The sequence below is a fragment of the Necator americanus genome, chromosome I, assembly GCF_031761385.1.
Source record: "Necator americanus strain Aroian chromosome I, whole genome shotgun sequence".
Lineage (NCBI taxonomy): Eukaryota > Metazoa > Nematoda > Chromadorea > Rhabditida > Ancylostomatidae > Necator > Necator americanus.
Genome location: NC_087371.1, coordinates 24,534,561 through 24,562,296, shown reverse-complemented (window position 1 = coordinate 24,562,296; position 27,736 = coordinate 24,534,561). Strand labels below are relative to the sequence as shown.

The window sequence follows — 27,736 nt, the reverse complement described above, 5'->3', positions numbered from 1 at the left end:
ATGGTTGCTGTCACTGTTTCCTCGCTATCGCCAGAAGTCAATCATTCATCTGACGTGAGGGTAGGAGGTGAAAATCAACGTGAGTTGACGATTTTTTAAATTACATGTAATTTTTCTTCTACTTTTCAAGCGCTTTAGATTTCTTAGCGGCAGCAAATGACATTTCGTTATATTTCTGCAAAGAGCCGAGTTGTATTTCCTCCAACCATTAAAACGTGTTCCACTGTCATTTGATGTTGTTCTCATAGATTTCTGGTGGTTCATTTCAAAGGTGATTAAGCGCTCCATGCATCATTGGATTTTGATTGCTTTCTGACGGTCTATTCGAGTTTAACAGATCTGGATTCGCTCGCATCCATGGATTTTTGAATACTCTCCCACAAAAGTCAAAGGACAAAATAAATGGGGTGCTTCCAAGCACATAATCTTTTGATGAACAATATTTTTTATTCTCGTAGAAGCTTCTTTCCAGCACACTCAACACCAGCCGACGATGATGACCGCTCGTGGACCAGATACGCAGTGCTTTGCTCCACTATTATCTGTCTCTCATCAATTATGGCCAACATGGTGTGCTTCAACTTCACCGTGTTGTGTATGCCAGCCACGCATGAACAGCTGTCGATGAACGAGGTGATTTTTTAGGGAATCGTTTGAGACATCACTCAAAAAGAGATATTTCTTCCAGTTTTTCTCTCCGAAAAACGATGTCTGATCGGGTTGTTTTTTCTCCAAAGGTCACACTACTTCGGTTAAGAAACGTGTGTTCGGTTTGCTGCTTCCACTTGCTTAATCGATGCGATTGCCGTTACGAAAAATTGCACAGTAAACAAAGAAACGCCCATAACAAAGGGAAAAATCGACGTTATTATAAAACCCGCAACAAAAGGAACATTATGATGGATGATACAGCAGGGGAATCTCCGTGCAGGGAAACCCTTGCAGCGATGCACGCACCGAAGAAGAGATGAAACGAATAGGCAACAGGAATTGCAATGACTCACCGGAAATGCGCTCGTCCTTCGCTGCTCGTACCCTTCCTCTTCTCATAATTTTGATGTGGATGCGCGTGATCCGAATGAAGCCACCCGCGTCTTGAACAGAGGTCATGACGTACTGTGCTGTCGCTTCGTCAAGAACCTGAAACACTTTGTTCTTCGAAAGTCGCTCCGTTCGCGAAACAGCGCAGTGACGTAGCAGCTGCGAACGGTCTTTAGTCGAAGCGAACAGGGAAGAATATGGTAGCCCCGATGAAACGAGGAACCAGAGCGAAGCGACCCATCGTCTGTGTAAAAATTTCGAGGGGTTTTCAAGAGCAATAAGTACTTTGCAGGGTTGTTGTAGAACTATCTCATCTGAATTACGAACTCCCCGTGAAAATTCATCTTTCTCTTAGTTAATATCGCTAAATGATAGTTTTTATGATCATAAAGAGAAGTAGAGCAAAAAAAGACTTTTTTGATATTTTAGACTTTAAGGGCATCACTCCACTCCATGAATCTGAGGTGGTACGGATTTTAGGTGGAGTATTCGTATACGGCATAGTAGATTATGGAGGGGGGTGATTCCGTCCATTTCTTCCTAATTGCCGTAAAAAACGGCCCGAAAGATACGGCTTCGGGCATTCTAGTGCACTTTTTTCTACAAGAAGTTCGACTGGTGCGCACCAGCCTTGTGCGGCGCCGCATCTTCCGGGCAATTAGGAAGAAATGGACGGAATCACCCTCCTCTCCATAATTTACTATCCCGTATACGAATACTCCACCTAAAATCCGTACCACCTCAGATTCGTGGAGTGATGCCTTTAGGATACTGGTTCTTTCCTCATCTGAAAATTACTGAATGTCTTAGATTTTGATAAGGATAAAGGATAAAGTGTCTGGCGTTAATCACGCCGCTTGGGATGCGCCCCCACGTTCACTTCAATTCAGAATCGTTTTAAGGTTACGAACGTGTTACTGGCCTTTACAATGACTTGCGGTGGCTAGCCGATGTGTCAAGTCAGTGTTTTTATCCTCCCAGACAACTGTGGTACCAATTCTTCTACTCCAGAGATATGAAAGGTTTGATCGGCACTAGGACAGATTCGAACCTCCGATCGATAGTGGACTAGCACTCGTACCACTTTCCGACTGCCCTTCGTCCGCATCGAGCTTTTTATGAAGTTCCATAGACTCATATGTCTCTCTATATGGAACATAATGTCATATTTGACGTTAGAATATGATTAAGTACTGTAATAATGTGGTCACAATACTGAAATAGTTCTCTTATGAATAATTTTTCGCTCTAAAATTGTTTTACTGGCAAAAAGTGAGGCGATGCTCTCCTTGATGCTTTAAAATCTACTTGAAATGACGTTACAGTAGCTCGTTTTTGCTGGCAAAACTAGGTCAGCGTAGGTTTAGTCAACAAATGCAAATTGTTCGTCCTATTTTGCGGTATTTTTGAAGGCCAACGCTTCTTCAGACTCACTATCATGGATACAGCAAAAATGAGCGGACGTGGCTTTTTAGTGCGGTAGCGGTTGGTGCACTGCTGTCGGTGGTGCCAACTTCGCATGCCATCGCCACGATTGGAGCTCGACACGTGAGTTCTTCACTGACTTCACTTCGGCACTGAACAATACATGCATAGAAAAAGTTGCATACGTTTCAGGTGTTCTTCGCAGCCGGAATGCTCACCACCATTGCTACTGCGTTGATTCCAATTGCAGCTCAGAACAGTTTGAACGCATTTCTGTTGCTGCGTTTTGTACAGGTGAGACGGAGAACATCGTCATGTAAGGAATTGTGATTGGCACTCAAGTAGTCAACTCTCTATCTAGGCAATTTAAAAGAGATTCAAAATCATCTATATGATCCCCTTACTTCAGAGATAGTTTCTGATATCCTTCAGATCCTCTCCATAAATCTATGGATAATCTCCTAATTTTTGAGAGTAGACATTAATTATTTGTACTGGTGTTTAACTGTAACGTGCATTTAAATAACTCTATCGTGGCACGGACCGGCTGGCCGGTCCTTGTGCTCACAGGTGCCACAAATTTCAATCCTTTATATTTCCTTAGCAATAAAAGAAGTTCTCGGCACCATCACGTTAAAAAATATTGTGTTCTAATCGTTACTAAAAATATAAATAAAATAATAATGTAAAATAGGTCCAGATATTAATACGAAGAAGGTCTGTGAAGGTGTCGGTAGGTGAAGGTGAAGGTAAGAGGTTGAAGATTTCAAACGGAGAACATGAAAGGAGAGACACGAATAGGACATTAGACGGAACACCTTTTTTCTTTTTCTAATCTCTTCAGCCTTCCAATTGAATCCTTCATCGAAAAAATTAACATTCAACGTTTATCCTTAAAACCAACATTTTTTAAATTAACTCCATGTCTGAAAAGAAGATGAAATTGAAAACATGAGAGTACAAAAATAACAAGTGATGTTTTTGAATAAAAGTAGTTTTGCGGAAAGTGTCGGTTAACCTTCGGAGGTGTCCCTTTCCGTTTGTTTCCTGCCTACAGGAAAAGAAGAAGGGCAGGCCCAAGTTCTCGTTCCTCTCATGCGTTGATCTACTTAGGGTATTTCTTGCGCGGCTTGTATGCCCACGGTGGGAGCGGTGACCGCGGCATGGGCCTCACTCAAGCAGCACGGGCTTTTCATGTCCACTCTCACCACATTCGGTCAACTCAGCGCTGTGTTCGCAATGCCGGTATCGGGCGAGGTGAGTTCTTCAAGTTCTTCCCACCTCATTCTTGCTGCCTCTTGCAATTTTTCTTCTTTTCCAGCTCTGTTCATCATCTTTGGGCTGGGAAGCTGTATTCTACTTGCACGCAGTGATTTCGCTAGTCTCATTCACTGGATGGTTCTTTCTGTATAGCAATAGTCCTGGTGAACTGAACTATTCACAGATTGCGATTTGATTCCAGAGATTGCGATCCTTACACTAATCTATTTCCAGAACATCATCCACTAGTCTCCAAACACGAACTTGCTGAAATCAACGATGGTAAATTCGCCTCGTCTCTTAAGGTAAGTCTTTATTCATTCTGTTCCAGAAGGAGTTTTTTGAAAGTTTTTTTTAGGCAGAAGATTCCAAAGACGCTATTCCTTATCTCGAAATTCTCACTACTCCAAGTGTATGGGGTGTATGGATAGGAGCTCTCGGTGATCTTATCGCTATACAGGTCACTGAGCAATTCATGCTAAAAAAAAAAGTTCTTGATATTCTCAAGATGCTGGGGATATTTTAAATGATATACAAAAGGAAGTCTTTTGGAATGAGTTTTCGAATTTCTAGGAAAGAGCAAACGCAAAAATCCGATCAAAAATCTGAATTCTGAAATCAATACAACGATCCGCAGAAATGCAGCTCGTGATCTCGCTGTTGCATGGTTTAAAGGCATCGCCCCACGAATCTGAGGTGGTGCGGATTTCAGGTGGAGTATTCGTATACGGGATCGTAGATCATGGGGGAGAGGGTGATTCCTTCCATTTCTTCCTAATTGCCGTAAAAACTGCCCGGAAGATGCGCGTGTGCACACTGCTGGCGCGCTCCAATCGAACTCCTTGTAGAAAACAACGCGCCGGAACGCCCGAAGCCGTATCTTCCGGGCCGGTTTTTACGCGCCAATTAGGAAGAAATAGACGGAATCACCCCGGTCTCCATAATGTACGATCCCGTATACGAGTGCTCCACTCGAAATCCGTACCAGCTCAGATTCGTGGGGTGATGCTTTTCAAACTACGCATTTCTGATCCGCTACTTTTCCGCCCTTCCTCCGTTGAAAAGCACTGATTATCGCATCCACTGTGAGAAAAGCGACCACGAAAAAGCTAAAGGATTGATGTGCTTCAACTGCAATCCTTTCTCCTTGTCTCCATTCGGTGATTATGCACGTGAATTACCGGTTTTGCAGGCCGTTTTAAACTTTTTTTTTATTTCGCTAGCTTTTTAAAATTGCTGGGTTTTACTAGCATCTTCGCCGAAATCGCCGAAGTTGAATGCCTTGTCAGCTAATTATTAATTACCCAGATCTTCAAACTTACTTTTTCGGTTTGTTTACTGTGACTTTTACTCACGACAAACGTCACTCACACATCTCGATTATGAAGGTCTAATCAAAGGCATCACACCACGAATCTGGGGTGGTACGGATTTCAGGTGGAGTATCCGTATGACGGCTCGTAGATTATGGAGACCAGAGTGGTTCCGCTCATCTCTCTCTGAATCACCGCAAACAGCCGCCTCCAGAATACTGTTTTGTACGATGCCTTCCATTGCAGCGCGCTACCTTTGCACGTGTAACGTCCATTACTGACTATCAGGGTAGTTTTCGACGAATCGCGGGGGGAGGCGGCACAAGGGGTGGAGCGTTGTAATAGATGGCGTCGTACAAAACAGCATTCTGGAGGCGGCTGTTTACAGTGATGCAGGGAGAGATGAGCGGAACTACTCCCGTCTCCATAATCTACGACCTCGTATACGGATACTCCACCTGAAATCCGCACCACCTCAGATTCGTGGTATGCTGCCTTTAAACTAACGTTTATGTGCTAGAAAGTGATCAACATCTGGAACCGACACATAAACCGGGGTAAGCTTTGAAACTGACTTTCAAAGAACACAAAGAACAAAAAAATGTTGGTCAGAAAACAGTTCTAGAAGACTAGGATAAACGGTCTATATAAAAAATAAGATGCTCTTTCAAGAAATGTGCTAAAATTGAAACATTTAGTTCAACCACTTATCATATGCAAGCGTGCTCTACAACACAAATCGGCTAATTCTTGCAAAGCGAAGAAAATGCTTTTGAGTCAATTTAATCTCAATCCTGTACAGCAAACTTTCTTAAAGGCAGCGCATGTCACGAAATTGATGTTGTTGGGGTCTCTGTGGGCCAATATAAAGTTCGTGTTCTAGGTTACAAGCGTTAGCGTGGTCATGCTTAATTCTCCTTAAAGGCATCACCCCACGAATCTGAGGTGGTGCAGATTTCAGGTGGAGTATGCGTATACGGGATCGTAGATTATGAAGAGGTGGGTGATTCCGTCCATTTCTTGCTAATTGGCGCAAAAAACGACCTGGAAGCTGCGGCACGTGCACGAGGCTGGCGTGCTCCAGTCGAACTCCTTGTAGAAAATAGCGTGCCGGAACGCTCGAAGCCATATAGCCATAGGCCGTTTTTTACGGCAATTAGGAAGAAATGGACGGGATCACTCCCTTCTCCATAGTCTCCCATCCCGTATACGAATACTCCACCTAAAATCCGTATCACCTCAGATTCGTGGAGTGATGCCTTTAATCGTCCTCAAAAAAAGGCTTGAGAAATAGCGTTAATTCCTATGAGGTACGTGAGAACGCACCGCGTCCACGAGCAAGTGGCCGAAAATCAAAGAGGTCTCCTCAGCTGTGCTATGAATTCAAATCAATGAACAGGCTGCAGGACCGGAACGTCTACAAAGGTGGGTGTCCTAACGCACCTCGTTGAAACTGAGGGTGTATGCCGTTTTTTTCAGATTTTTTTAGGGGGAATTTAGCGGGTCGACGTTTGTATTTGTAGACTATACTTTGAACTTTATATTCGCCTACAGGGACCACAATATCGTCCCTTTTGTGACACGTTGACACTTCAGATGAAATCCACTTCGAACATCAATTCAGCCGTCATCATTATACATTTTTTTCATTTCAGTTAATTCATACCTTTTCTCCACAATACATTCGTGAAATACTGCAGTATTCGGTACATCATACCGGATTCGCTGCCGCTCTCCCTGTTCTCTTCCAGTTCATTGTCAAGGTAGCACTAATACGATCCCTACGGGAGAATTTTAGCATAGTCGAGTCAAAACGACATGAAGATCGGCGCAGTTGCGCAAGCGGCTGCGCTCGCAGCTGCTCGCTAGAGCTAGCGGATGGGATCGAGGTGGGAACATCGGGAGCTGCAGCCTTCCTGATCCTACGCGCACCGCTTCGAGCGCAGCCGCTTACGCGACTACACCGAGATGCATGTCGTTTTGACTCTACTGTACCTGAGAATTTTAGTAGTTTTACTATTCTAGTTCTCATTTGCACTTGCAGGTGTTTGCTGGCCACAGCAGCGATCAGATCAGAGGTGTGTCAGAAACAACGAAAATACGGATTTATAACAGTGTTGCGCTGGGAGCAAGTGCTGTATTTTTATGTGCATTGGCTTTCGTTAAAAAAGGTGAAACGTTCTTGAGAATATGTCTAGACATATGGATGCAAATCGTATTTGTCAGGAGATTCCATCACCGGTATTGTGTTGATAACGCTCGCCACCGCGATGTTCGGCTTCAACGGCGGCGGATTCAACAAGGTCTGTTCACTTATGGTCGGGTCAAAACGACATGAAGCATGGTGTTTTTGCGTACGCGCTTGAAACGGCGCGATGGAGGATTGAAACCGTAGTGTCGCATCGCAAACTTTGGCGATGTGTGGTGCCAGCAAGGGTTCCGGTGCGTTCCTAGCAGCGACGCCCCATCGCACTGCCTCGAAAGAAGTCGCGTACGCAATTGCGTACGAGCTTCATGTCGTTTTGCCCCCGCTGTATGCTTCCATCCACTTTCAAATTTCCATTCCCGCATGTGGTCAAATTCAGCAGCATGGGTGAATGTAAACTAGAAAGGGAATTATTTTAGCGGAACCTTGGACAACAATAAAATGAGGTCACTACTAGAATAAAATCCTATAGTCGGGTCAAAACGACCTGGAACTCGGTGCAGTTGCGTAAGCGACTGCGCTTGAAGCGGAGCGATGGAGCTAGCGGTTGGGATCGAGGTGGGACCATCCCGCAGCGGCGAGAGGTGCTAGCAAGGGTCCCTCTCTATTCTAACCGCTACGCTTCACTGTATCGCTTCAAGCGCAGAAATTGAGAAATTGCGCTGAGTCTCATGTCCCATGTGTAAACTAGTGTTAGTCATTACGTTGGTCATTAGCAGAGAACTTTAAAAAACGGCACAAAATAGGGGCATATTTAGGTACGACTAATACAGAGAAAAGCATGCGGCACAGCGTAAAATGGTTACAAGGTTTTTGATCAGATCTTCGTTAGAAACTGTATCCATATCGCTTGGGAAATTTCACTCCTCAAGACCGCTAAAAAGAGCTGAACTAACAACTTCGGTAACGTACTGAGAAAGACGGACTTCACAACGATATTCACCGCTATTTCAATCTTAATCCATAGTTTTGTTGTCTTTTCACATTCTTGCTGATCGTGACAGCCACAAAACATAACATTTGTCCAAAAACCTCACGAAGCTTTACAATAGAAATCAAATTCCTTAGGTGAGACTGCATATCGATGTAAAAGTAAGGGACAGAACTCGCATTCTAAGGACAATTTGCAGTGTTCACGTGTCCTTCCATTACATTTATGGCGATGAACATTCCCGTCTAAAAAGTTTGATTCATGTTGTAATGCTGTGTAAGAAGTTTGACACATGTTATGTGGAATGGATCTCATGAGCGGACGCTTACGTACAGCGTGAATTTGGTTAGCCCAAACTCCGAGTCTGAACTTAAAAACAACGAATGGAGGCATATTCGGGATTGGTATCTCTCTTTCATCGAGTAGTAGTTGGGATGTACTGCTTTGTAGTCCAGGGTTCATAGTATCAGTATCCGTATGGGGAGGGTACAATTTCACTAAAGGCTACGGCACTGAATCGCCAGTGAAATTCGAGGAGCACTAGTCAAGCGGATATGGTGGTACTCTTTTTTCCCAGCTTCTCATCTCATGGAAATCGGGAGATCCGGGACCTAGTCAATGACCACCATGTACTTTTCTCTTCCAATAAAACAGAACGAAACAGGAATCACTAATAAATTGCGTTAAATGTGTGTTGCTCATTTAAACTCCGCCATGTATTTCAGCAGTTTCACGAATTCAGAGGATACATATATACCTCTAGCCTCTTTTCCTTATTTGCATGCTTTTCCAGTGTGCCACGCTAGTATCACGTCAGTACAGCCATTTCGTACTAGCCAACATTCAATTCATCTGGTGTCTATCTATGCTCATCTGTCCAATCTTAGTAAGTCTGTTCTTTCATTCCTCTTGTCGAGTATCTGTAACGTTTTGGGAATTTTCAGGTTTCTTTCCTCCTCCCGAATGGTTCAGTGGAGGAATGGCGTCTTGTATACCTGGCTCATGCCGTTTTGTTGGTCCTATCAAATGCAATATTCTGCCTTCTGGCAACCGCAAAACCTGCACCTTGGACTGATCCTTCCATTACAACATCGGCTAAGAAAAACACTCCGATTATTTCACGGCGACTCCGGGTCTGAATTTCACAACAAACACTTGCCTTGTGTGCTAACGCTGTGTTTTACGGCGCTTACTTCCTACAGCGGTCTCAGTGCGTGTTTCAAGAAGCCATGAAGAACTGCTCCACTAAGTTATCTAATTTATGATCTCATTCCGTGATAAATATTCTGTCCGAACTGATGCCATAATACTTCCTCACATGTAGCTCCACGATTTTCTGCGAATTGAAAAGATCACTCAGAGGTACTGGATTAGATTAAATAAGTTTCATTTAGGGCACAATATTGCTATCTCTGTGTGAAACAGTAGCATCAGTAAATATTTTCCGATGCTTTAAAGAGCAAGTTGTGAGAGCGCATGTTATGTAAACCATATAGAATCGCATTCTATAATTTTTGTTTGCTAGACGTTATCGGCTTTTAGCCTTGAATCCATAACAATCCTTACGACAATCTAAGTGTTATGCATGCGCCAGGCCATTGTTTTGTTCATATATGTGTACACACATAAATACACTGGTCTCCAAAACTTAACGACAAAAATTCTTTCAAATTTATCATCCCACGAATTTGGGGTGGTGCGGATTTCACCATTTCTTCGTAATTCCCGTAAAAAAAACGGCCCGGAAGATGCGGCGGGCACAAGGCTGGCGCGCTCCAATCGAACTCGTAGAAAATAGCGCGCCGGGACGCTCGAAGCCGTATCTTCCAGGCCGTTTTTTTACGGTAATTAGGGAGAAATGGACGGAATCACCCTTCTCTCCATAATCTACGACTCCGTATAGGCATAAACCACCTGGAACCCACACCATCCCAGATTCGTGGGGTGATGCCTTTAAGCTTAAGGCCCCGGCACTAGTGGAAGTATGATGGTGTGAGGTGTGTAGAGCAGGATGGACGGCGGACTACCCAACCTAGGGGCTCAAGTTGACGACATGGGGCCGGAGCGACGTGCTGGCTACGTCGTGGAAGAGTTAGACGGAGGCACATCTTTGTAGTTTTTCTCAAATTGCAGTCATGGAGCTGCTGCATGTAGACTTTTGTCCGGTCCTCGAGTAGCAGCTCACCTTAAGCCATTCATTCTGAGTCCCAGGAAGAGCAGTGGAAGAACTTTCCGTTGGTGTTGTTTCAGTTGTGGCCGTGAGCAGCAGTGACCTCGTCTATCGCCTTATTGGTCTCGGGGGCCGTCTCACGTGCTGTGTGGCTTTGTTTCTATTTGTAAAAGAAGATTTCTTGGAGATTACGTCGATTCATTTGCATTGCAACCATGGCACAACAGAGACGCAGTGCTCCTACATCTGGCTGGGAAGCTTCTAGAATCATCTAGTTTTTACCTGGTCCCCAGAAAAAAAATCCGAACAGCTTTTAAACACCATTTTTTTTCCAGAGTGTAAAAAAGAACAGTTAACCCAATTTACCTTTCACGTTGAAAAAAAATAAACACCCACGACTTATTCTTCAACCTGATACAATCGGCTAACACCGCTACGATTGATATCAGGGTGTTGTTGCTGGGACCAACCTATAAGATGACTGCAATGACGTATACTAGGCGTATGTCTGGTCACAAAATTAAATCCCCGATCAAAAGCAGCGTTTCAAGAAATTGACGAAGTTCGGAAACCCAGGGAAAATGCAGGGTTCGGACTGTAGATTAAGAATATGGGTGTGGCCCCGCCCAATTTTCTCTAAACCACCTAGAAAAGGCTTCCACGTGAATAGGCTGGTGAGAAGACCTCACTGATTATCAACAGCCCGCTAGTGGATGCGGCGCATTCCAACTCACCTCGTAGGAAGGAACGGCGTTTCCCACGGCATTTTTCAGGACAACTGGGGGAAATTGAGCAGGGCTTCGCTCATAGTCGTGATCTACTTCACGAACTCTGATTTCCTGTACGTTTCTACACTACGTCAATCTCGTGATACGCTGCCTTCGAATGCGTGGTAGATCCAACCCTTGAGTGATCCTGATGTTGCACGGGGTAAGGAGAAACTTGAATATAACACGATAAGATTCGCGAACTTAAGCAAACGTCGTGGAGTCTTCCTAGAAGTTGTGATAGGGCGAACGCCAGCTTCTCATGCTCACAAGGGTTTCTTACACACTTCCAAGTATAGCTGTGTGGAAGATGGAAATTTATTCCTACATTGGTTCCCCATATTTCTGCTGTTTCTGTTATTACAGATACAAAGTCGGGTGTAGTCGGGTCAAAACGATCCGAAGTCTGGAGCTCCAATCGAACTGCAGAAATGGGTAGGACTAGCGTGGGTCCCACCTTAATCACAACCGCTAGGTCGAGCGCAGCCGATTACGCTACTGCACAATGTGGGGTTTTGACTCGACTTAGAACGAGGATTGATCTTCGTTCTAAGCTGAAACGTACCCTGGCGCTGCTGCTCTTTGAATATCGATTCTATTTCTCTATTCAATTCTGATGTTCAGCACATCTCAAGAGTCTCTGCGTTAAAAACAAGCAATCACAAAATTTACTACTGAAAGTCACAATAGTCAATATGCACAATCAGTCAACCCTTAGGTTCACATTTACTTTGAACGGTCGTAGATATCCTTTAACGTTTTAAAGATTTTGGACATTTCCGGCCGTCGCGCCGGTTCTCTTTCCCAGCACGAGTACACTACATCTGCAACGTTTTTCGGCGTATCCTAAATTTTTGTTTATTTTCGCTGTTTCGTCTTGCATGCGTGCAATTACCTTTGGCATTTCCATTCTATAATTTTGAACTACAATTTTCGCTCTTGTTTGAAGCCTTGTTAAACCAGGATATGGTTCTGCGCCATCTGCATAGATTTCCCAAACCAAAACCCCTGTAAGCGAACCGATTAAGGACTGTCTTCTTTCAAAGAACGATTGAATAGAATGTTCATACCATACGACCATACATCTGTTTTAAGTGAGTAAATTTTATCTTGAAGTGTTTCTGGAGCTAACCATTTTACGGGAACCTTAAATATTGTTTTTCTTTCCGTTTTTTTGTTTGTTTGTTGGTTTGTTTGTTTTTTTCCACGTATATGTTCTACAAAAAAGCATTTTACTTTGCTCGCGAAGGACAGCTGTTTCGTCTTGGTCTCCGGTTTGAAGAAGGCATACAACAGAATTGAGGATGTTCAGATCTCTCCACCAAAGGCAGGGTTAGGAATAGACGTCACGTGTATTAGTGCGATCATGATGAAGAAACGGCCAGCATCCCTTTGATTGTCAGTTCGGTGGCAGATATGGCACGTTACCATGTGCCTCGTAGGAAAATTCGGACCCCAAGGCCCAGGCCGTTTTTAGGACAATTACTGGGAAATGAACGCGATCATAGTCACACTCGTAACCAACAAACCCGATTCTATTCCCTTGTTGATGGATCAGAACATCGTCACTTTCGTAGTACTTTGCCTTTAAATGCAACACTTAATTATTTTAGTCTTAGAACGATACTGAACGAAAAAGTCCTGGACTGATTTACTTGACTTAATCGGGGAGCTGATTTTATTACCTGACACAGTTGCGAAACTTTACGTCTCGCCTGAACTACCTATTGACGTCGAATGTCCTCAAGGAAAAACGATTTTGTGTAGACACCTTCGATGGGGTGCAAAATCTTGATAACTGCGACGTGTCATCCTACACACCACATCAATTTCCGCGTGAAGATCTTTTCACTGTGGCATTCTCTAGGCCAAAAGTAGACAAACACCCGTCTAAGCAGCTCCCTTTCCGTGCAATCAGAGGTCTCCGTGACGGTATATGGTGCTGCCCTCTACGATCCGTACATTAAGATGGTGCGAATTGCGAATAGATAGATTCGCAGCTTGGCTTCGTTGGTGAAGGTGATCGACCACAGGCGTTTCGTTGAGGAGTTAAGTGCAGAAGGGGCCTTGGCGAATCTTCGCCTTATATCTTTCCTGTAGCTGCAGTTTTTCTTCAGCTCAGATAACAGATCTCATCGACGAGTTTGATCGGTTGTCTGTCACCCTGATTCCCTTTCGAGATCTTGAAGAGATCCACATCCGATTGCACTTATCAGAGCGTAGAAGCAGTTCATAGGCTGCATCTACCTTTTAAACACGTTAATGCTTCGAAGTTTGTTCTCCGCGAATATAACAGTGTCATCGGCGTAGAGAGATCGATCAAGGAGCACTCTGACGGTGCTAGAACGATGTCGGCGGGACACTCATCAACTGTTCTTCGCATGATGTCATCAATGACAAAATTGAACAGGCAGGATCCTACCTTGTCTTACTCCAGTTACCACCTAAAACGATGATGTACGATTGGTGTTCGAACTGCAGCAGTTGGTCGTTCATGTCTTCAAGTAGGCGACCGAAATCCCTCAATATTTCATCTGCGCTAAGTGCGTTGAGTAGACTGCCTACCCATTGAGTAGGATCAAAAGCGGCTTCAAAGTTCAAAAAAGCTAATTGCATTTACTTCGAATTCCGCTGCCAGATTTAGATCACTCTCAGGACGATGAGCACCTGGTCAATCGTATCCGCCAGGACGAAAGCCAGCTCGCTCTTCGCACGTTGCTTGTTCGCTGTTGGCGATGTTTAATAACTTGGTCAAGGAGGATCTGCTCCAGTACCTTGTACATAACAGCAACGAGAATCCTCGATAGTTCCTAGGGTTCGTGACGGATGACTTCTTGTGAAGGGAACTTATAATACCGTGTCTCCGAGACAATAATTCTCTCGTCGATCCATATCGAACGGATGATCTTTGTCATCTCACCAATCCCAGACGGAAGAAAGTGCTTCAACATTTCTGCGCTAAATCCATCGTCTCCATCAGATTTTCAATTTTTCATCTTTTCGATACAGACCAGAACCTTCGACTCGGTCGGTGGTTCCTCATTAACCGCATGTGTCGGTCTATATACATGCTCGAGTTCAGTAGCTGATAGCGCGTGCCGGTTCAGCACGGTTGTGAAGTGAGATTGGCAAGGTTACTTCACCGACAGCCACTCCTTTAGCAGTGTTAAGAACAGAGGAACAACCTTTCATCTTGCCGCTATACTCTTTTAAAAGCATCACCCCACGAAGCTGGAGTGGTGCGGGTTCCAGGTGGTTTATGGCTATACGGAGTCGTAGATTATGGAGAGAAGGGTGATTCTGTCCATTTCTTCCTAATTGCCGTAAAAAAGAGCCCGGAAGATAAGGCTTCGAGCGTCCCGGCGCGCTATTTTCTACTACGAGTTCGATTTTAGCGCGCCGGCCTTGTGCACGCGCCGCATCTTCTGGGCCGTTTTTTACGGTAATTAGGAAGAAATGGACAGAATCACCCTCCAATCCCTAAACTCCAACCCCGCATAGGAACCCTCCATCTGAAATCCGTACCACCCCAGATTCGAGAGGTGATGCCTTTAATAGAGTATAGCCTTTTCGCGGGTTATTTTCGTTGTCCGCATTTTCGATTTCCTTCGCTTTTGACATCTATTCGTTTTCGCGGGCTTTTTGTAGTTGACGACGCAACTTTTTTCTCAGACGCTTTTCATAGCCTAAATCGTCAGTGTGCGGACAGCACACATAGAGTAATACGACGGTCGTGTTTCCACATATACGAAGCTCTTTGCAATCCCACAATTGTACAAAAGCGCATTTAGGCGACGTTGAGCCAAATTCCCCACCAGGATGTTGTAGTCAGTCACCACAGGAATATAGATGGTGTAGTATACTGATTATGGACCGATCTCTGATGCGTTGTTCCTGCACACGCACAAACGGCACACAGAGGCATCGTAAAAGCCTAGACAGGGCTGTTTGTTGGAGTTCACTCAACAGTGTTCGGCAGCTCAGCGTGGTAAAACGAATGGTTGTTTCCAAAGACCACATGCTCACTTGACTCAGTTGATTTTTCAGGTTAAGGGTTTTGGCGATGTGCTGGACGACACCACCTTTTCGCTTTTTTTCGCAGCACGCTGAACATTTAACAATGGAACACTCGCGAATACGAATCTGTCTCGTGTAAACGAAAGTCACCTTTTCTAGTGTGTCATCATGCACTATAACTTTGTCATCTGACATTCCAAAATCAGAAATCTTGATTTCCTGGAAATACAAAAAATAGTCAGGCATTCTCAGCTCAGAATACCGACCTACTTACATATTTCGCGCTGAGTAGGCAGTTTCTCGCCGCTATATCTCTGTGAATGCATAACTTTTTTTCTAAGTAAGCGAGTCCGTCGGCAGCCTCTGTAGCGAACCGCAGCTTTTCTGACAACGCTACACTTCCTTTGTTTTTCCGTAAATATGACACCAAGGAGCCGTCTAAATCGGACCAAAGCCAACTACACAAACGAATTCATTGAAGAGTAACTGTAATGACAGAATTAGAAAACACTGTTTACTCGGGCAAACTTCCATGACTAGCATAAGTGGATGTTCGTGAACGGCTACTCCGAGAATTTTTACTACGTGCTTGTGGTTGTATTTTCTCATTAGCCTTGCTTCTTTCATAAATTTTAAACGTGCATCCCTCGTAGCCTGCAGGTGGGATGAGCAATACTTGTCTATCATCCCATCACAAGGTATCGCATACCTCGTTTCTCATCGTCTTTACTGCAACTTCTTGCTTACTTTTTCCGCTCCCGTATTCTGCAAGGTACACTTCACCGAAAGCCCCTTCTCCAAGTTTCTGAACAAAGCATTAGGAAAGTAATGGAGTACGCAAGTTTTCTTTGGATACCTTAACTAGTACTATCGAGTCATGATTAAGAAGCCATTGTGTCCTCTCTACAGGACGTCGCAAGCGAGCGTTGGAAGCTGCTGACAGTGGTGTTTTCGTTGCTCTACAATTATTTGACATTTTTTGGAACAAGTCGGAGAAAGACCAGAAAGGCAAGAAGTAGATTGTCCAAAACTCACAAGTGCCATGCGATCAAATCAGCAATACTTTTCTCGTGGTGGTGTTCGAGGTAGAACGTACCATTAGGATCTTGATTAATCATAAAATGTTTAACGCCATTTTCTGTCTTACAGGAAAGCGCTAGCACAATCATGCCTGTAATGTGAAAGTGTGCTTCTCAATCTATATACTGCATAGTTAACCCAAAGCAAATCTCTGAACGTATTCTGAAAAAGAGAATGATTGAAATAAAGCTGATGTTACCGTGCCACTGTGGAGCTTCACATTGCCTATCTTGCAGTCCTGTTAAATGTGGCTGCAATTGTACCCGCTGATTGAAGTGGGTCCTTCTTGGTCTGTTACACAATGCACCAGTCATCTGCTTGACCGTGATCGACCACCTCCTCTCCTTCAGGCAGCAATACCTTTGGTTCGGAACACTCTCCACGAACGTAAAACAGTGCAATGAGGAATACCAGGCTTGAGGGCTGCACTCTCCCTCACACTTTGTCCTTCTTCCAATTTCCCGATGACTGCTTGAAGATTCTCAATGATTCCTTCAAACTTCCCGATGATTCCTCCACATGTGAGACCATTTCATAATGAAAAACACCACTATAGTGCACCGAGACTGCTCGTTGATTGACACACTGTTTTTTTCCTTCAACTGCCGAGCCAGCCCTAACTTTTAATGCACGACTAGGAGACCTCTAACAACATACAAATGCACTTTCATTTATTTTCACCGAGTTGTAAACAAATTATCGTCTGGTGAAACGACATGAAGCACGGACAGATCCGTGAGCGGCTGCGCTAGAGACGGTGCGGTGGAGACAGAGGTTGGAACCGAGGTGGGACCGTGGCGAACTGCCGAGATGGGTGGCGGTGGCGAGAGTCCTTACACGATCTCAACAGCTACGCTCAACCGCGCCGCTTACTGTCCGTGCTTGATGTCGTTTTGACCGAACTGTATGTTGCTTTACCTGTCTCGTCTTTATTTTTTGCGCACCAGTGTAGTTTCAAGGTGATCAGTTCAGGAATATTGTGAGGAAATGAACGATATCAAGTTTGAGCTGAACCTGAGGGCGGACTTTCTGTTTGCAATCCTCCCAGCGGTAATTGCGATCCTTTCGAACAGTCCAACTTGTTGTAATGAGCAATTATACTGGGTAGGGGGAAACATCTCGCGAAGCAAACAACATATTTTTGAATGGGAGTTTTCACCAATTAAGTCACAACTTCAACCGTCACGTGTTCTTTATTGGCGATAGCAATCGTCATGATGCTAATCCATATCTAAGACCGATTATCGGTTCCACTTTTTCAAAATATTGAGGATATCATATCGGGGAATTCATCGAAACACATTCTAAGTTAACACCGGTTAATGAGCTGTCCGTTTCGAAGATAATGTTTTAGAGCTCGGAATAAATGGCTGCCAGAAAGAGTGAATTTTAATGAGCAATTAGCTCGTAAGATAAGTTCGTCTTTTCTAGACAGGAAAGAGGTGATTCTACGATGCCGACAAAATATGCTTCTTCGGACCCGCGGACTTGGGGCAGAAACCACCCTCCAGAACCTTACGGAAGCTGAGAGAGTGACGGGATGACTGGTGGTAGTCGTTCTCAAGTGTTCTTGCTATTCTAGGGCAGGTGGATTTAATATTCGCAAGCAAAGCACTGCACAAATAATCACAATAAACACCGGAGAATATTCTGATCTTTCATAGAGACGTCGCCCGATACGGAGCGATGAAACCATACCAGTCCGGTGTGGAGCAAAGTGCTACCTGGCTCGTTGGAGCGAGCGGCCGATATCGAAGTGGGACCTCCTCTAGTGGGACCTCCTCTAGCTCCACTCAGTCCGAGTCGCTCGCGACCGCTTCGAGAGCTGCCAGCTGCACAATTACACCTGAGTTTCAGTACATTTTTACCCAACTATATTTAAATGTATGCAGAAAGAAGTATTCTCCTTCCACTTTTTGTTCGTGAAGAACCTGCAACCGACCAAGCTGTCGCGATTTAGAAGAGCAATACTTCATCACTCTCTACAATTTCGCTTCAATCTCTTAAGAAAAGACTTTAAGAAGATGCTTTGCGAGCCATACCGGGCGAGTGTTCTGTCTTTCGGAGTAGAAAATCCCCTTCTTTCTTGAGTAAAGGTTCTGCATCCATCCTGCATAAGACAGATTGTTATGTGCTTCTAGAGGTGAGTGAGGTTACACTTTTCTTTCTACAACCACATCCATACTAAATCTCTGACCGAGGTATCAATCCGTGGTAATATTCGGCTCCTCGAACGTCATCGGTAATGGATACTGCGTCGTCTTGCTGCGACGTCTGCTGAAACAATCACCGGTTTACGTTTACTGCAATAAATGACAGAAACCACTTACGTTTTCCGACGCAGACTCCCTCTCCTTCTTCCCTTTAGCCATTGACGAAATGGAACTGACCAGCCATTCACTTTTCTCTTATATGTGTGATCTGAAACATGTTTTCTGTTTTTGAAGCATACAATCAGAAATGATAGCGAGTTCTTAGCTAGAGTGGGACAACCATGGTCCAGAATGTATACTGCGCATGAACTTGCAGCAAATAAAAACTCCGTTGCAGCAAAACCGAAGAGTTGCGAGGTTGACCGTCTCATCCACCGTGAATGTCGATTCCGACTAAATCTATCAAAGCGGGAAAAGAAAAAATTCTTTTCATGTCGAGCTATCTACGGATATCGTTAGTTTGGCGGAAGTTTCCCATTCGAAAACGTTTATTCAAAAACTTCATTTCCCAAAACTTTATTATAGACTTTACAGACCTGAGATTCCAGTTTTTCAAGAACAGTTTTTTCCACTGGATTTTCAAAATCAAAAAGGAGGAATTGTGTGAAACCAAATCCGGATTAAAGAACACATGAGAAATCTAATTTGAATTAGTTTATTTTCTTCTTGGGTTCGAGTGTATGAGCCAGTCGGATTGCTGCGGAGCCCGTTTGCTGCGGGTCGCTTTCGTTGTACCAAATGCAACTAAGCATTTCTGTGTAAGGTCAGGGCACCTGCGAGCTATGTAACTTGCATGGTTATAAGGTTGAAGTTTTTCAGATGATATTACGGAAAGGTGTTGTTTTCCAGCACATCACCAGAGTCCAACCCAAACTGGTCAGATACCCAGAGTGAGCGTGAAAGCTTTTGTAGCAAATTTAATGCAGAACATTTTCGATCAGAGGCACTCAGGTCACTCGGTGTCGATAGGCAGTTTAAGTAAGACGGCAAGTCTCGTAGACTATGGATGGATTCTGTGAGAGCTCTTGATCGAGATCGAGGTTTAAGCAGAGGCGTATTCGAGGGTGAAACGCCTCGGTGAAGATGCGGAGAAAATAGGCAGGCAAAAATAACAGTCCGCCGATTAGGTCAAGCACGTAAATTTCTTCTTAGCAACGTTCAACATTTGGGATCAGTATTGTCATGGTGCGAGAACATTTTCTCGCAACAAATGATCTCCAGCTGTGATCTACACATCACGTCTTCCTGGAAAATAGCCTGAAGGCTTTGAAGAATGGATATCACATCGCTTGACCGATACAGAATCAAAATGGTCCTGTACAAAATTACCGCAGTCATCAAATAGCAGTCGCAACTATCTCATCCCAATAAACTTAAACTTAGCCACCTAGTCAGATGAAAGGCTGATAGCATAATGATGGGATACACGCTACGGTGTGCATCGCGAACGTTGCGCTACAGCTTCCTCGCCTCGGAAGAGTTATAACATTTCAGTCAAACGTTCCTATATCAACTAATTTTTAGATAAGTATAGGGGTGGAAATGAAACTCGTAGAATCATCGCAGCTGAATGTGTTTTTATTTTCTTCAACCTTGACAAGGTACTAACATCATCCGCTGTTCTCTGTTAGATTGAATTGATGCAATAAAGAGTGAAAACAGAATATTTGGGGAAGACCATAGCACATAAGGATACTTGAATTACCAAGTAGACACATTAATTGCGTTTTGGATCCCCTCAAAATCTCAAGCACTTAGGAAAGAAAATTCTCTGAAACAATCTAAAAATTCTGCTGAAACAGTCGCACTTTAGAAGACAAATAATTATTTAAATCTGGTTTGGAGCCACAGACTACACTGTGTGCCAAGAACCATAATATCGGACAAAGTAGTTTCGAATCCGAAGGGATTGTTGGACATTTTCTAACCCGCTAATTCCCTTTATACAACTTTTTCGCTCGTATTTTCTGAATATGTTCTAGCTGCTGCCTTAATGTTAATGACTACATGATTTCCTTGACATTTTACTTTTTTTTCCATAGAACTGAAAAGCAAAATCATTGTAAGCATCATGTGAAGCTTAAAGGCATCACCCCACAATTTTGAGGTAGTACGGATTTCAGGTGGCTCGTATACGGGATCGTAGATTATGGAGAGAAGGGAGATTCCGTCCATTTCTTCCCAATTGCCGTGAAAAATGGGTCGGACGACACGTCTTCGAGCGATCCAGCGCGCTATTCTCTACAACGAGTTCGATTGGAGCGCGCCAGCCTTGTGCACACGCCGCATCTTCCGGGCCGTTTTTTACGGCAATTAGGAAGAAATGGACGGAATCACCCACCTCTCCATAATCTACGATCCCGTATACGAATACTCCACCTGAAATAATTGAACCACCTCAATTCGTGAACTCCATCTTTGGTCAATGCTAGAAGCGTACTTTGACACGCCATCTGACGTGAGCATAATGGTGGGATGTGCGAGATAAAATCCTCTTTCTGTACGTCGTGGAGGATGCAGAGGACGAGCAGGGTGTACGTCCTGAACACCCTGCTCGTCCTATACATCCTCCACATACTCCACATCCTGCACTTCCTGCTTCCTACCTTCTGTACTCGTTGGAGTGAATTCTTCTGAATAGTATATGTGCAAATCCGGTGTTTGGACATGCAGGAACGCTGCTGCTCCACTCTGCAGAAGGCGAAAATCGCCAGGTACATGTTTCTTGGAACTTCCTCATTTGGGCCGACGCTGGTCTGAAAAACAAATTCTAACGTGATATAAAACAAAAACAACGTAATTTTGCCTTGGAAATGTCTTTCTCTTCTTCTCAGAACCGCCTGCGCTGAACTTGTGTGGAACCGTCTCCTTTCCTTCAGCTTGGTATCGTATTCAGAGAAACTCAACCACCTAAATATGGTCACCTCGATAGCAATGTTCAAAGAGCACTGAATATTCAGATGACTACCTGAAGGCACGAATGAATCAATTTAAGGGTGAAAATTATGTTTGTTGGTGAATCCTATTAGCATAGAAGATATATCGAAGAGGGTTCCCAGTTCAACCTGGAGATGAACGTCGGATGCAATCAACTCAACGCCTGAGCTTGAAGTAAACTACGCAAATGCACCAGGCTTCAGGTAGTTCTGATCCGACTGTGCGTCGACCTTCAATAACTTTGTTTTAGGATTTTATTCGGCAGCTATTCTAATTTTCGTTTTTATTTCAGGAATTCAAAAAAATAGATGGCTGTTACAGACTGTGTGTTTTCGATAATCTCTCGAAGAGTTCAGCCTGAGAGTGGCGAAGAAGTTTTTCCTAGGACATTGCGTTGCAAAATAACTGCGCCTGAGGTGTCGAATGTCTTTGCAGAAAATTTCAGCTACTTCTGTTGCTTCAAAGAGGAGGAGGGCATGCATACTATACGAGAGAGCTTCATGTAAATTCGTCTGCACTCGCCTCTGATCCTCAGTTATTCAGTGTAGGAGAACACTCTCCAAGAGATATCGATGAGTACTTTTTCATGAAGATGGAATTCCACACATCATCTTTGATCAGTGCGCTTTATTGTTCGATTATTAATTTATAAGCAAACGATGAACTTTCCATCGCTCAAAGACGAAATTGATCTTCACTTCGTTTGATTTCACGCAAATGGCATCTGTTTGCCGATGCACCGCCCACATTTGTAGATCGAACACACCTTCATGTAGTCGTACATCGATGGCTCCGTTAGCGTTCCGATCACATCCTGCAAACAGCGAAAGTAAGTACAGTAGTTTTAGTCGTTTCCAATAGAGGAAAAAGATTTGCGATCATGGTGCAACTATGGATGATTTTTTGGACTCTGAAAAACTTTACGGTGTGCCAGACGCGTTCAGCAGGCATGTGATGCATCCGTTCTAAGTGTGTCACCTTACTCCTCTTACGAACTCTGCCCTACCAGCTTTGCTGATGGACCCCTTCGGGAACATCAGCGCAAGCGGTGGTCACGTGCGTCACAACCATAGATGCGTTGTCGGAGTCAGTGCGGCGACTCTCTCCAGTTTTGGATGGTCGGCGCAGGGACCCACTTCACTTCTGGTTCACGGTTGACAAAGGGGTCCTCATCAATTGAACTTCACCCCACGAGCTAGACCCCTTCTCCTGAGGAAGGCCCTGCTCCTCCGTACCGCATCTATGGTTACGATTGAACGAGTTTGGCAGCGAATACAGAGCCAAACATATCTTCAGTCATCAAATTTGTTTTTTTTCTTGTTTATTTTTTCAAAATACGACAACTCCTGAATAGCAATATCTGTGGTCTCATTGTGATTTTCTGCTGCCGCATTCAAAGAAGTTTTGAGGAAAGAATATAAAGCGTAAGTCCTGCACCTGGAATGCGGGATCCAGTGTTTCTATGGTGGTCTTCCCAGACTCTGCATAGTGATCTTTTCCAACGTGCATTATTGAAGTGTAGTCGTATGGAAGATTGTAGGTACTTACGTCAGCAGGGTCCAACTTTGCAAATTGGAAATGGGTGCTTAGATCTTAAAGGCAATGAGATCTTTCAGTGTATTTTTCTGCAAATGTTGCTAATATCACCTTGAATCGCGTTTTCTTTGTGCACCTTGATAAAGTTGTCCCTGTCCGGACGTCTATGCTCATGGTACAGACCAACAGTGTGCAAAAGCATTTGCATAATGGTTCTCTTGCCCATACACCTAAAAAATATGAGGGTGTGGAAACATTTCTGGTTACGTTCTTCCCTCCAACTCTCTTATCGATCATAACAAGCTCACCCATATTTGCCATTCTCCAGCCTCAACAAGCTCACCCCTCCGAATCGACCAACATAAGCACTACATCTGAATTCGTTAAGTATAGACGCAGATGTGACACTGGCTATAGAGGGTTCACCGAATTTCTAGTGCTGGATATGGTAAGTTTTCGAAGGAGTAAGAGACGAGCTTCGCTTAGCTTGGAACTATTTGCACAAATACAAAAAATGTCTTCAGTCAAGGATTTGGAGAGTCATGCACGCGTGAGGGTCGCTCCTAGCTGCGCGACCCGTCTAACGCAAACGGACGTCAATGGAAGGCTCGTTTTAAGCAGCAGCTGAAGTCAATCGCTTTTTTTCTTGGATTTTTTCGCTCCAGGCTTGTAAGCATATTTTTGAGGGCTGGTGAAAATAAATACAGAGAATTGCTCGTTTGGAACCCTACCAAACTGGAATGAAAAAGGGATCCGCGTCAAATGCAATTTCAAATGAATGAAAAAAGACTCGTACCCTTCATACTTTATGTTCGCAATTTCAACGTAGTCCTCTTCCGCTGATCTGCTCCTGAAGGCAACACAGGTGTTTTTGCTGATTTTTTCCATCGCAGCAAAGATCTCCTTCTTCTCTTCAGGACCTGAAAGTCAGAGATGTTCTTTCCTATAGAAATAGCACTCGATTGTGTTGTTCATCGCCAACTCACTGTAGTCCCCTGAAATCACATAAGGTATGACATAGTTTCCGCTTTCATCCTGGTACTTGTCCCATTTATAGGGGGAATCTGGTGGAAGAGCACTCCGTCCGAATCGCCTGAATTACAGTAAATGCCCCAATTTACGGAGATCTTGCACTGTTCTTGCCTCATAATCCAAAAACCGTAAGTAATAATTGATGTGCAAGTTAGTCGGATTTTTTTTTTCCAAAAAAAGAAACGTATTTGAATAAAGTGGCGAACAAAAGTATGACGACTTTTCTCTTAAAGCTTTTGCTAGAATTTTTCGTCTTCTTCTGGAAATAGGAATCTATGATTCCTATTTGTTTTATTTCGCTTGAGAACGCGTGAGATTGTCATCTGTACAAGTCTATGATTCAAAAAAGAGTAAACAAGAAATGGGACTGTTTATATATTTGAGTTACTTGTGTTACAACAGATTAGAAGTGATATGTAGTTACGTGACCATCTCAGCATGAAAAATCTAATACTGGAGTAGTGAGTGGCACACACCTCCTTTCTCCTTGATGACGCAGCGCACCTCCTCCATACGTCAACAAAAAGGGGAACGGCTCCTTCTGCGAGACAATGAAATATTCGGTTAATTTTCTGATTGAGTTACGATATGCTTATTTATAAGGTGCTATGCTCTCTGTTACAGTACAACGATTGCTTTTTGTGTAGGACACCATGTGGTCGTTTCACAGAACATCACGAAGAAAACAAAACGAGGTCCATTGCGAATGTTATTTCAATTTTTTTAAATCTGCTAGTTCAGGCCTTTGTTCCACGTTTTGAAGGTTGTCCAAAAGCAGTATTTGATCTCTTTGACTGGCGGTCTTCCTGGATATAATGCTGTACCCTTACCGGTATCGCTGCTGCCACTGTTGCAAGCAGCGTGCAGCTGTAGATAAACAACACGACGTTCATTTCCTGAAAACCTACTCGTGTCAAAGTTTACTACGAATAACAATGACAAAAACCAATATAGGAATGCAATTCCAACAGACGAGATCATAAAGATATAATTGTGAGAGTGAATAGGACACGTGGTGGTCCGGAAGATCCTATTCCTATCTAAAACTTGTGCGTTTTATATCCGAGTTCCTTCTTACCCCCATACAACAGCAGAATCAAGTTTGGATCTGCCACGCATTTGAAGACAGCGTATCATGAGATTGACGCAGCGTGGAAACCCAATGAGGAAAACACAGAGTTGGTTTGTAGATTACGATCGAGGTCCCGTCCACTTTCGCCTAATCGCCCCTCAAAAAAAAACGTGGAGAACGGCGTTCGTTCCTGCGAGGCAAAGGTAACGCTCCTCGCTTATGCGCGTCCCGCTTCCACGAGTGACCGCACAGAGTTACTCTATTCGAGTAAAACCAAGGCTGCAGGCTGTTGACAGGGGCATGGGCCGGAGCATGTAGAACTATGTCGCGTTCTAACGTATCTCGTAGGAATGAAGGCTATTTTCCATGCCGTTTTCAACGAGGACCAGGGGAATCAAACATAATAAATTTTAATAATTTGGAACAGGGACTCCATACTGTTCCACATTGTCAACCTCGTGATATGATGTGGTGCCTTTAAGGTAGCCAGTCGCCCTTGGCGCCTCTTCGTAAATTCGTGTCACGTTGCTCCTCCATTTCTGTCTACCCTGTATCCTATTTGTCGTTTTTGTCGCCACTGCGATCTGGTGCTGTGCGCAAATGCGGATCGATCAAACGAACAACAAGTGATCAAGTTCCGAATTCCGTCAAGCACCATTTGCGAGGTAGTTAAAGGAGTAGAATGTGTTGTGAGAAAGGAGCCCGAATTTTCCGTGTTTGCGAGGAAAAGCACACCTTCAGCCCGGTATTTACACACATTTGAGGAGTTCGTCTAGCCAGTAGTGAGCGTGACTTATTAGACTTTTCTTCGAATCGACATTACCCTTCTAGTCACAATTCTAGTAGTTCACAGTGTGTACGTATTTCAAGCGATGGAATGGCGCGTTGATACAGTGTTGGTGCTCGCATGCACACGATAACAACGAATAAGTGGCTTGAACCTGGTTTTATCCGTACGTATATCAACTTTCTCACATGTCACTACGGATACTAGGCAGGAACTGGACATCATGAAGCTCTTCTTCCTCAAAGTCCCCGTTGGGTGCGAGTGTCTTAATCTTCTAGCTGTCAGGGTAATGCACACGGACTTGACAAAAAGCTCAGTTAGGGAGCAGATCGGAAAATTTGCGGCTTAGACCTCTACAGACGGCTTTGGTGCCACGCAGTTGGCAGGCAAACATAGCAGTCTATGCGCAAACAACATTGTCTATTAACTTCGGTAACGATGCAGGTCTTAAGTATGCCCTGTTGCGGACTGGGTGGAGCAGCACCAGCGCCGATGCGTCGAACGCTGCTCAGAGTTAAGAGGACGAACTTTAAGTAAAGAGGAAAGGAGCTAAAGCAGAAATTTGGAGGAAAAACTAAGTCACGTTGGTGCTGTGTTGAATATCACCCACTTTTTATACAGATTTTTTCAATAAAGTTCTCAGAAAAAAAACAAAAGTCAAATGAAACTTTGATAGAGGAAAATATCAGTGTAATAAAGGTCTAAAATAGAAGTCCTGACATTTTGAGAATGACGAAGGATTATTCATGGAAAAAATCGGAGCGGGTATTACGCACAGCGGGTCCTTCAGGAAACTTGAAAGCACATTGAACATTCATTGCATGCTGACATTTGGAATGTTGTGATGTACCGTGATTATCAAGAGCTTAAGTAATTGGTGCGAAAGATAAGTGATGCGCTTCATGATGCTCTAAAGATTTGCTACAGTTCGGTCGACGCCAAGGAAAGTGTAGACTCTTTGAGAGGATTCGCTATCTGCACGATAGATTAGGGGTTCAAATCCGCCCTAGTCCCAACTAAGCTTTCCATTCCTCTGCGGTCGATAAATTGTTTTCAGAATTCTCACAATCATTACATTTCAGACTTGCCTGGGAGGATAAAAGAACTGACTTGACACATCGGCTAGCCCCGCAAGTCACCGTATGGGCCAGCTACACGTTCGCAAACCTCAAACGATTCTGAACTGAAGTGGTCGTGGTAGCGCATCCTCGCCAAGATTTTATTTATTCTTGATAGTATTTGCAGCAAGTGTTTGTATTTGTAGAAGTAGTAGAAGCCGTAGAAACACGTGACACTGATGTGCGGTTTGTATACATTCATTACATGCTTTTCCTTGAGAATGGAAGCAGGAATGTACGATCATTTACAGGTGTTCGGGATGCAGGAAAGATAACAAAAGTTTACACTGGCTCACGTGAGTGGATGTTCACCACCTGCACTCTTGAAGCAAGCGATCTGTATGATTTCAGGTGAAGAACATAGTTTCACAACGGGATCCATGTGGCTAGGGACACAATTGTTTGATCATCAAGCGAAATGAAGATAAAGACAATTGAGAACTCTACGACATTTTCTATTCCTTTCTTTTCTTCATTCCTCTCGTTATACAGACTGTTTCATCATCCGTTTTTTTTTTCAAGAGCTATCACAAGTTACACAAGGATAACAGTCCACACAGATGCATGTCCAAACGAGAAAAGCCGGCATTACTGTTGACCAAATTACAAAGGACAAACGATGAAGCTTCTGAGGTTAATCAATCCGATTGGATGCGCTACCACGACCACTTCAGTTCAGAATCGTTTGAGGTTTGCGAACGTGTAGCTGGCCCATACGGTGACTTGCGGGGCTAGCCGATGTGTCAAGTCAGTTCTTTTATCCTCCCAGGCAAGTCTGAAATGTAATGATTGTGAGAATTCTGAAAACAATTTATCGACCGCAGAGGAATG

At 43.9% G+C, this 27,736-nt stretch overlaps 3 protein-coding genes across 5 annotated transcripts; 1 reads left to right on the top strand and 2 right to left on the bottom strand.

Annotated features, from left to right (window-relative positions):
- RB195_006743 (uncharacterized protein) lies at nt 1–9,315 on the top strand (the record flags this gene model as incomplete). Its single annotated transcript, XM_064180000.1, has 13 exons — nt 1–79; nt 473–633; nt 2,470–2,589; nt 2,659–2,760; nt 3,580–3,723; nt 3,788–3,890; nt 3,961–4,031; nt 4,085–4,186; nt 6,695–6,802; nt 7,084–7,210; nt 7,266–7,342; nt 8,970–9,062; nt 9,121–9,315. 13 exons carry the CDS (start codon nt 1–3, stop codon nt 9,313–9,315), a joined length of 1,482 nt encoding a protein of 493 aa, XP_064036906.1.
- A 2,524-nt stretch (nt 9,316–11,839) lies between these two features.
- On the bottom strand, nt 11,840–18,582 carry RB195_006742 (uncharacterized protein; the record flags this gene model as incomplete). Its single annotated transcript, XM_064179999.1, has 12 exons — nt 11,840–11,959; nt 12,009–12,121; nt 12,184–12,259; nt 15,281–15,349; nt 15,405–15,568; nt 15,649–15,784; nt 15,840–15,935; nt 15,987–16,089; nt 16,166–16,301; nt 18,253–18,320; nt 18,408–18,487; nt 18,541–18,582. The coding sequence occupies 12 exons, from the start codon at nt 18,580–18,582 to the stop codon at nt 11,840–11,842; spliced, it is 1,203 nt and encodes a 400-aa protein (XP_064036905.1).
- Nucleotides 18,583–20,982: 2,400 nt separating this feature from the next.
- On the bottom strand, nt 20,983–24,821 carry RB195_006741 (uncharacterized protein; the record flags this gene model as incomplete). 3 transcript variants are annotated; one of them, XM_064179995.1, is made up of 9 exons in its annotated part: nt 20,983–21,114; nt 22,127–22,174; nt 22,798–22,952; nt 23,008–23,126; nt 23,205–23,270; nt 23,693–23,816; nt 23,883–23,989; nt 24,405–24,469; nt 24,759–24,821. In XM_064179995.1, the coding sequence occupies 9 exons, from the start codon at nt 24,819–24,821 to the stop codon at nt 20,983–20,985; spliced, it is 879 nt and encodes a 292-aa protein (XP_064036902.1). The 3 variants fall into 3 exon arrangements, with proteins under 3 accessions (XP_064036902.1, XP_064036903.1, XP_064036904.1); XM_064179996.1 differs by having other exon boundaries at nt 24,405–24,466; XM_064179994.1 differs by lacking the exon at nt 20,983–21,114 and having other exon boundaries at nt 22,070–22,174.
- Nucleotides 24,822–27,736: the final 2,915 nt, after the last annotated feature.